Source organism: Gavia stellata, chromosome 24 (assembly GCF_030936135.1).
Source record: "Gavia stellata isolate bGavSte3 chromosome 24, bGavSte3.hap2, whole genome shotgun sequence".
NCBI lineage: Eukaryota > Metazoa > Chordata > Aves > Gaviiformes > Gaviidae > Gavia > Gavia stellata.
Genome location: NC_082617.1, coordinates 6,746,264 through 6,756,046, shown reverse-complemented (window position 1 = coordinate 6,756,046; position 9,783 = coordinate 6,746,264). Strand labels below are relative to the sequence as shown.

The 9,783-nt window shown below is 48.5% G+C and overlaps 1 protein-coding gene across 1 annotated transcript; it reads right to left on the bottom strand.

Moving 5' to 3' along the window:
* Window positions 1-3,922: 3,922 nt before the first annotated feature.
* On the bottom strand, window positions 3,923-9,536 carry PTGES2 (prostaglandin E synthase 2). The gene is made up of 7 exons (XM_059828841.1): window positions 9,330-9,536; window positions 8,073-8,267; window positions 7,420-7,475; window positions 6,652-6,804; window positions 5,884-6,084; window positions 5,452-5,569; window positions 3,923-4,722 (listed from the first exon to the last, which is right to left on the bottom strand). Exons 1-7 carry the CDS (start codon window positions 9,534-9,536, stop codon window positions 4,594-4,596), a joined length of 1,059 nt encoding a protein of 352 aa, XP_059684824.1. The 3' UTR covers window positions 3,923-4,593.
* Between the last annotated feature and the right edge of the window lie 247 nt (window positions 9,537-9,783).

Genomic DNA, 9,783 nt, shown 5'->3' with positions numbered 1-9,783 from the left:
GGAAACCTGTGAATAAGGAAACTGGAAATAACAACATTTCCCTCTGTGCCAGAGAGTGACAATGGCCAGCCTTGGTTAAAGTTTGAGCTTTCCTTCAGTGGCATCTGCCATTTTGAATTGCACACTATTTTGCCGTAAAGCTAGGATTAATACAAATAATTTCTCTGCTTCTGGTATTTTCTGTTTTTAACATGGTTATTAAAGACCAAATACAGTTGCACTGATAGTAAGGGTCTGTAAGAGTCATTGGAGTTCAAAGTCTTAGAGCAAGTGAGCAAACCAAGGGTTCCAGTAACCAACACAATCTGATTATGAAGAGAAACTTGAAGAGGGAAGGGGAGAAGAGGAGCATTAATTTAACAGTTTAGTGAAAAATCAACAGGAAACCATCTGATCCTTCCATCCTAGAACCCTGAACCTGTAAACTCTTACATGTATGCTTAAGTGTCTTTTTGAAGTTAAACAAATGCTTAAAAGCTTTTGGATCATGGCATTTCTTTAATCTTCAGAAAAAAAGCATAACCTTAACCAATATCTAACAGAACATGGAAAATCCTAGAGACGCAAGGTTAAAGTCATCACCTTTGAGCTTGATACTTTGGTTGAGGTAACGGTATAATGCAATTGCAAATCTTACAAAAATCCACCAGCAGTACTGATCTGATTTTGGCAAAAAGGTTTTTGTCAGCCTAGGTAAAATTACTTACAGTTATTCTAAAGCTTTTAGCTCTTCTGGACAGTGTGCTCTGTGCAGAGACTGAAGTCACTTCATTGTTGATGGATGAGGGACACCTGATACAGAAATAATAAAATGACCACTAATAGGAAAAGGTGCCAATTTCTGAACATCCTCTTCCTTTCGGTTTAAGGCAACACGCAGGCTGAAACACAGCAAATGTATGAACCCAAACAACAAAAGTTGGTGTGTCCTGGCTTCCTCTGACAAGCATGGGATGAGGGAAGGACTGAGATTATAATTCCTTACATATTTATGATGAAAGTTGGTTTAAACAATGGTAATCTCTTGTACAATTACACGATGGCCTTACTCGAACAGTTACAAACCTTCAAATTCTAACTGCAATTTTAACCAGTTTCATAAGGAAACAAAGTTTGAACAGTTCCAGGGTACCTGTACATCCCCTCCCAAACGCCATACCCTCCCTAAATTCTGCCACCACCAACAAATTCTGTACAACTTGACAGAAATGTTGAGGTTCTAAGTTTATACCATTTTGCAGGCTGAAGAGATGCATCCAAATTAATGCTTATGCTGAAGGAAACCCAGCACCACACAGACCCGTGTTGTAATGTGGTCACCACCTGCCCAGGAGATACGTGGGTACTGGTGGGCTAAACAGCAGCACACAGAGAACTGGGAGTCAGCCACAGCATGAGCGGCTTCTTGCCTGGTGGTACTTGGGGGACTTGAAGAAATGAGAGTGAGGGAGAAGGAATCCCCAAAGGACTAATGCCTATCAGGGAGTGATGAAGCGGTGGTGTATCAGGCTTAGTTGGCTAACCTTACGGTAATGCTCCTTCACAATTTGCTATGCAAGAAGAAGCGTTACAAGTAAAGCGTTACTTGTAAAGCAGTAGAGCAGGATTTTGTACAATACTTCTGCTAGACTAGAGTTGAGATCATTCTCTATAGCTCATTGATTAATTTGTCAGCTCGCAAGGTTCATGTAATAACCTACTCTAAATAAAAACTAATAATACTGCATCAGTTTTTAAGCAGTATGTGTCTAAGACAAAACACACCTATATATCATGTCAGATTTATGAAAATTACAAAGGGGAAGACATACTGCCCTTAATCAGGAACAGGAAGCGACAGTTTTCTGAAGGAACAGGATTCCCCAGCTTCTAGCTAGGAACAACTCCAAACACCACTGGGCATTTAATCCTCTTCCTTCCAAGGAAGGGTTAAACTCTCCTCAGGGCCAAATGTGCGCATCAGCTACAGTACCAACTGAAAACTTACACAGAGCTTTTGAATCACCACAAGTGAAACTCCAGTGGTGTCAGCCAGCTTTCCCTAGCAACAAGGATTACGTCAGAAGCTTAAGAAACTTCTCCTGACATCTCTGGAGGCTTCTCAAAGAATCTGTGGCTACCTCAGGCTGGCAGGGACCTAGTCTGGGGTCAGCCTCCTCCTCAGAGCAGGATCAGCTCTGAGGTCAGAGCGGGGCTTTACCCAGGTGGGGCTGGGAAACCTCCAGGAGAGGCAGACCCCCCCGAGCAGCCCGTCCCAACGCCTGCCCCGATACCAAGCACGTTTTCCGTTATACATTTGAAGTCGCCTGATAGTTCCCGCTCTCCCTCGCAGCGGGAGGAACCAGCCCAAGGCAGGAGGTACCTCTCACTACTGACACGGCGGGGAAGGCGCCGAAGGAATTATTCCCGGGGGCTCGGACATCCCCGCGGCCACACGGCGAGGGGACCCCCGCCCTCCCCGGCCGGGCCCCCTCACAGGGCCCAGCGGCCCCGGCCCCCTCACCATGAAGGGCCGCGCGGGGCCCGCAGCCGCTGCCGCCTCAGGAGGTCTTCGCCGGTGGCGGGGAGGCGGCGGGAGGCGCTGCCGCTGCCATGGAGACCCCGCAGCCGGGGCGAGGGGGGCGGCGGGAGGCTGCACCAGGGGCAGGAGGCGCCGCCGCACTTCCGGGGCCGCCGCCGCCGCGCCGCCGCCCGCGGCTCCCCCATTGGGCGATTCAAACCCTCCTCGTGACCCGGCCCGCCGCCGCCGCCCGCGTCACAAGGCCCCGCCCCGCAACGGGCCCCGTCGCCATAGTGACGTGAAGCGGCCCGCAGGGGCCGGGCCCGGCCCCGCGCTCCCCGGGAACCCCAGCCGCCCGCGGGCAGCTGCTCCCGGCCGCGCTCCTCCCGCCAGCCCGCGCCCCAGGGGCCGGGTGACCGAGCGCGGCTGCGTCGGGGCTGCAGCCGGGTGAGGCAGCGGTAAGGCAGTCAGCGCGCAGCGCCGCCGGAGAGAAGCCGCGTCACCGGGCTGTCGGTGTTTCAGCCCCTCATTTGACGTGTTCTGGGGCACGAGGCTGTGGAACACTTTTCTTCCATCTAGGGTTTACACAGAGGGATATTTTAAGCGATCATAAAGGGTTTCTTCAAGCTCCTGCCCATGTATGTTCACGTAATTTTTTTAAGAACATCACCCGCCTGAACTTTGTTCCTTTCATACCGTGGAACACACATTTCAGTACAGAACAGCTTCAACAAATACATCAAGTCACAGACCAGCAACGCAGCCGTTCTTACTGAAAACATTTTCTTTCTCCCCTCCATGTCCCATCAGAACTGAACTTGTAACTAGTCTTACATTTGGAAAAAGCCCAACCCCTTTATCACAACCTCTGCTGTTGTACCTCAAAGGTGCCCACCCACCTTCCCCCCCACAGAACCCATACCGTGCAAGACCAACTTCAGCTGCACCTGTAACAGCTCAGCGAAACAGCTTCCCTGAAACCTGCCCTTTCTTCTGGGGAAACAGAGGATGTTTCACATTGACAAGGAAATTTAAGCCTTGGGCTACAGAGGATCCCTCCCATTCAAACCTCCATCATCTCTCAGTCTCTCACTAACAAACATCGGGCATTTCTACCCAGCACAGCTCAGCAGACTTGGTATTACGCAATGCTACCTGCAGCGATAGCTCCTGACCCGACTGCTACAACAGCAAATCCTTTGTTACTCCTGCATGGCAGAAACAGCTAGAGATCCCCTGGGCATGCAGATTCCTCTTAATTCTCCTTAATCCTAATCAGAACAAACTGATTTTCAGGGGTATTCCAGAGATATTTCATGCAAGACAGATCTTTCTAATAACTGCTCTGCATTAGTGATTTCTGTGGGGGGTGTGCTTTCCGAGGGTAACGGGTAAGGTAAGAACTCACAGATCTCACAAAGGGCACAGAAAAAAGCAAGCCTTTATCCTTGCAGACCGTACAGAATCAAGTACTGAAAGAACCGTTTACATGGAAGAGTAAAAGCATACAATCTGCTGAGTGCAGCATTGCTTCTGTCATAGGAAGGCTGCCTTTCCCAGTACCGTAGATTCCTCCAGTTGTCTCAGCACTGGGCTTACAGAATTCTATTGCAGGAAAAATTGTCATTTAAAGACTAGTATCCAGTGTCTCAGTCAGGAAAACACTTCAGATGACATGGATGAGTAGTGCAAGACAGCCTGAAGCAAAAGCTAGTCAAACCCACCACATCCGATATGGGTGTAACACTTACTAGCCAAGAGCATCTTGCTTTTATAGTAACCTGCTCTGAGAATGGCTCTCACCTAAAGAAGCCTATTTGCCGCATTCTTCAGTTCAGAGCTTCTCCTTTCCAGCAGCATCCAAGATCCCTCCCTTTTACCTGTCCCCAGCCTTCTGAATACCACATTCAAACATGGATCCAGCCAGATCCCTTCTGCTCACTGCAACTTGATATTCTGAACGGGACAGTCTCTGTGCCTGCATGTCAGTCCAGTAGGTGTGACCAGTCCATTCAATTCTTTAAAAATAAACGCCATCCCTTCTGAAGTTTTTTTACCATGCAAGTACTTCAGGAAGGCAACTGCAGCTGGCATCAGGCTGCAACTTCAGCTTTTTGAATTATTTCCTCCATGCGCTGGTACCAAGGCTGAATCTTGGTGTGAACCATCATATCATCAAAGGCTTCCAGCCCTTCCATGACTCTGAGGACCCCGTACACTGCCTGTGCCAGAGTATAAAAATGAGAACAGTGAAAGAGTCAGCAGTGGAGAATGGCTTAGGGCACCAATAAGTGTCTCAATAGCCTAGCCAGTAAGGGTTTTTCCCTGCCCTGCCATCTACTCCACCACTCTGATTAGCAAGGAAGACCGAATGGCAGAAAGGTCGTTAAGAACATGCATATTTTTCCATGGCAAAACAGTAAGGAAAGATCAGGATCTACGTGCAGTTATGGGGCAAAAGTTAGTCCCATCTCTGCATCAAGCCCTCATGTGAAATCCTTCACTTGCATTCCAGTGAGAACTGCTGGTGCAGGGGATGAATCCTGCTCCACTCTGCACTGCTGCCTGCAAAGGAAACCCCAGCAGCACTGAATGTAATAAAACCTGTGCAGGTGTGAGGCTTTATTCACCAGCATTCACAAGCCAGAGAGGTGTCCTGGCTTGTAACCTGCTTTTATCATGCTTCCACATGATCAGTAACAACCTGCAGATGAGAAGTGCAGGTTCCATTTTAGGAAACTTTTCTATGGAGGAAACCAACAAATACCATCCTATGTAACACAAACATTTCTAAGTTCCCCCTTCATGTGGGAATTCTATTATTGCACAAAGGACATCGACAATGTATCTTGTGTAACTCACCTTCTCTGTCTGTATTTGTATTAACCATTTCACACAGATGAGCAACTAGATGATTTGTTAAATACTTGATACAGGAATTAACTCCTTACCAAGTCAGCAAGGTTCGGCTGGTTTCCACCCATGAACAGCCGATGTTTGCCAACAGCTTTTACCCACTCATTAACTGCTTCATACAAGTCTTCTCGGACATTATCTTGAAGGTGATGTCTGGATAAAGAGAAGAACTAGTTTGAAGACACCAGTTTGCTCCTTTCTTTAACCTTTTATCATCTCTCATCTTATGGGCTGGTCTTTACCTGGGAATTAGGAAGGTATCTGAGAGTGAAGGGGGCAGCTGGTGATTAAATAGTAGATAAGTAGAGGGGCTCAGTACCTCCAGTTAAAGAAGTACAGCTGTTACTCACATTGGATTAAATGGTTTGGTTTAAAACACTGAGGTTCTGCCCTTTGACATCTGGCTTCACAGCTAAAGTGGTTAAGGAGACATTCCTCTTGTGTACTTGGTGCTCAGTGGTACCAACCTTTTCTTCAGCCTCTTGCTAATGAAGAACATGGCAACAGCCCCCACGTACTTGGCAAAGAAACCTTCCATAGTGCCAAACTTTCCCTCACGGACAATGTAATCAAAAGATGCCAAGGCTTCTCTGGGGGTACGGTAAACATTGGGGGAGATGAGGTGAACGAGCCAATCATCTGCCCATTTTCTCCACTTCATTTCTTCCCTGCAAGCATTCAAAAGAGACTTTTCAGTGAATGGGGTACAGACCACAGGGCTACAGGAGGCAGGCAGAATCACAGTGGCATTAACCAGAGAGTCTGCCAAGGACAAATGTATCAAAAACTCCTGCCCAGCCTTGCGCTCTGGTGACCTCTCTGAAATGCACTCAGGATCATCATCTTTGGCAAGGCTCCTCCAATCTCAAACTAAAATTAAGACTAAGATAGAGCACTAGCTTCTCCTCCCAATATGAGAACTAAAGCAGAATGGGAAAATAGCACTCCATTGCATTCCCCTGTGACATAACAGAAAGGCCAAGAAGGAAACCAGAGGCAACTGAAGGCTAGCATGACCATGATGGTGGGAACTAGGCCGTCTAACAGCATTGTTTCAAATTACATAAGAAACACAGCAAAACCACTCTAACTACTGAGGTTTTGAACACTAAGGGGGGGGGGGGTATGACAGGATTTGTCAGCACCAGCGGGATTTTATATCTGCACCATCCCTGAGTACATCTGGAGGAGGCTGTGACTCCACCTGGAATGCCCAAAAACTTAAGAGCACTTACACTCTCACTTCTTTGACAGGATAGACTCGCTTTGTCTCCTTCTCATCCAGCATGAGCCAGTATTTATTCCCATACTCAAATACCTCCTTGCCTTGCTCAGTCACCGTCTTCATAGGAGGATAAAAGGACACAATCTCTTCTAAGCTATTCCTCCTGTGGACAGAAACACAGATCTGGCTGCTACAAAAATGAGCAGATCAAGAAACACACACTTTAAAATGTATTATTCTAAAAATAAGCGCACAAGGTTCCAAATTCTATTTGAAATAAATTTTGAAAAGAGACTGGAACAGCTACTGGCAAATAACTATTATTAATGTACATACCTTTGACTGTGTCAGACTAGAAATTTTTGCAGGCATAAAACTACCTACCATTCTCAAGTGCTCTGTAGCACAGACCTAAAGGACAGGCCACAGGCACAGCAGCTTCATTTCATTCTAGATGTTGTAACTGGCTAATTGTAAGCTTAGTTCCAGGACTAACACTAGTCCGTGTTTAAGAAGGTTTTGTGCAAAGAGAATCTCACAGGTGACAAAGTAGTTCTGAAAGGTAAAAGCTTTGCTTCACTGCACATGCACATCACAACATATACAGGCACCATCCACCCCATCACAGCCAGGGTCAGGTCTGCTGCGCCAAACACCCAGAGCTTCAGAAACCAAGGTCAGCAAGATATTTATGACCAACTCAGAGAGAGTCTTCTCAATCTCTAGCTCACTAGGGCCATTCACATTCAACTCTTCTCCCATCATCCCGTTTTCTTACTTGGAAATGAGATAGGTCTTTATTGCACTGATGATCACCGAAGAGTCATTCAATTGCTGAAAACCAGAATTAAAACAAACTTTTAAAAGCGGTTGGTGAAATTGAAAGTCTTCAGAACCTTTTCCCCTGCATGCTGAGGCTCCAAGTTACTACTACAGTCCGTTTTCCTCCCATGCATTTCCATAGGAGTCCCTGCACATCTAAAGACAGCCCTACATTCTGATCTCTTCTGTGATCATTTCAGAGTATCACTTCAAATTTGGCTTTCATTCTGACAACAGAGGACCTGAAGGCCAGGTACACAGGCAATACTAGTGGGTTTTTGATTTAGACTCTTGGCAGCAAAGGAGGAAAAGCAACACTAACACAAAAAAAGCCAAATTGAATCTTCAGTATTCTTGAGATCTCATTCTTTTCCCACAAGATATAAGCAGTCCCTGTTACTGCTAGTCCAAATGATATGTCCAACAAAAACCCTAATAAGGCCAAGGTATAGAAGATCATGAAGCACGAAACAAATCTTAGGCTCTTGAGAGAATAAAAGATGATTTAAAGATTACACTGCATGGTATAAACCACAGAGACATGACCGAGACAAAGCCTCCAAACCACTGCTTGTGGGGAAATCAAGGTTTCAACATAGTAAGACTTACCAGAGGGCTTCCAGCATTGGCTAGCAGGATAGGCACCTTTCTGTAGGAAGAGAATTTGATCTCTTTCCTCATTATCGGGTTCACTTCCACAATTTCATAGGGCAGTCCATGATAATCAAGAAAAGCTCGGACTTTGCTGCAGAAAGGACATGTTTTATACTGGTAGAGAGTGAGCTGCAGGCTCCCTGCAGGCAGCTGGGAAGAGAAGAGACCAGAAGCTTCCATTGTCTACTAAAAATACTTATATTACCTTCCTTCCACCCTTATTTTTGTTATGAAATCATAGCCATTGACATTCAGTTTCAACATCTGATCACCAAAATATCTCGGCTAACAGATGCTTTCTTCACATCACAAATATTCACCTTCCATTGGAACCAAATACCTGTTTGTCTAAACATCCATTTAACCTGCCAGAAACTCCTACTCACAGCCAAAAAAAAGAGTTTAAATCCAGACAGCTTAACCCTCTACACACAATTCTGAAACTAAAGAAAAACACAACCATATTTTAATCATCTTTAAATCAAAACCAAAATGGCCTTTTAAATCCAATTTTTCCCTACCCCTCAATAACCTCTGTTGAGGTCATAGGGCGGGGAGAGCAGAAAGAGTTTGCTGTTGATTTTAGGCATGTGGCTGCCCAAGTTCTGACTCCTGGGATTAACCAACCCGTGCACAACTGAGACATGACAGGGAGAACCCAGGGTAGCACAGACAATGCGGCATGGGGTGAGGGATGTTTCCCGACACCGCTATACTTCAGCGATCTGACAGGCCATGCCAATCATTACTCATACATTATAAAACAAATGCAGTCATCTCACTTTGCTTCTCATTTGCAATTTATGGGGTTACACAACCCTCCGTGGGTGCTGGGAAAAAGCAACAACGCTAACAGACAATGCTGCTTCACATCCCCAGCAACCTCTCGCTTTCTGACAAGCGTTCCGTACAGCTCCTCGAGGAGAGTGCTGACGGGGGCTCCTTTAAACAATTTTAAGCGTTTTCCTCACTGAAACCGGAGCAAAAGCAGCCGCTTGGTCCGCAGAGCGGGACGACACCGCTCCGCGCCCCCCCTGAAGCTCTGTCCCCCTGGGCTCGCCGCCGCGGCCGGGCCCGGGGGCGAGGGAAGGGCAGGCGCCCAGGGAAGCACGCAGGGATGGAGGCGGCCGGAGCGGCGAGGAGGGAAGGAGAGCGCAGCCCGCGGGCGGGGGGAGCCGCTCAGGCGGCGAGCGGGGCCCGGCAGCGCGTTACCTCAGCGGCCGAGTGCTCCCGCAGGCGGTGCCGCGCCGCCAGGCAGAGGCCGGCGCCGCCGCCCAGCGCGAAGGCAGCGCCCAGCAGCAGGCGGCCCCCGCCGCCACCCGCTCCCGCCGCCGCGGCGCCGTAGGCTCGGCGCGGAGCCCGCAGCCGCCAGGGCGGCAGCAGCGCGGCAGCCCGCCAGGCCCTGCCGGCGGCCGCCATCTTCCCGGCACAGCGCGGGCGGGTGGCGGGGGGGGGCGTAACGGGGCCGCCCCGCCCCTCTGCGCCTCCCCCGCCCCCGAAATGGCGGCAGCGGCGCCGCGCTGAGGTGAAAATCCCGCAGCGATGTTCAACCCTACACGAGGCGGGTGCGGCGAGGCCGCCTGGCCGCAGGGGCCCACAGCGAGCGCGGCCCCGCTCTCTCGCGGGAATTATAAAATCCGGGTTCGCTGAGGAGACACCAAAGCGT

What these genes read in the sequence shown, in the direction of transcription:
- PTGES2 (XM_059828841.1), bottom strand. Translation starts at nt 9,536, where the DNA reads ATGGCGGCCGCCGGCAGGGCCTGGCGGGCTGCCGCGCTGCTGCCGCCC. An exon ending in CCAATGCTGGAAGCCCTCTG is followed by an intron (nt 7,476 to 8,072) that starts GTAAGTCTTACT and finishes TCTGGTTTTCAG; the next exon opens with CAATTGAATGACTCTTCGGT. An exon ending in AGCAAGAGGCTGAAGAAAAG is followed by an intron (nt 5,570 to 5,883) that starts GTTGGTACCACT and finishes CTCTTTATCCAG; the next exon opens with ACATCACCTTCAAGATAATG.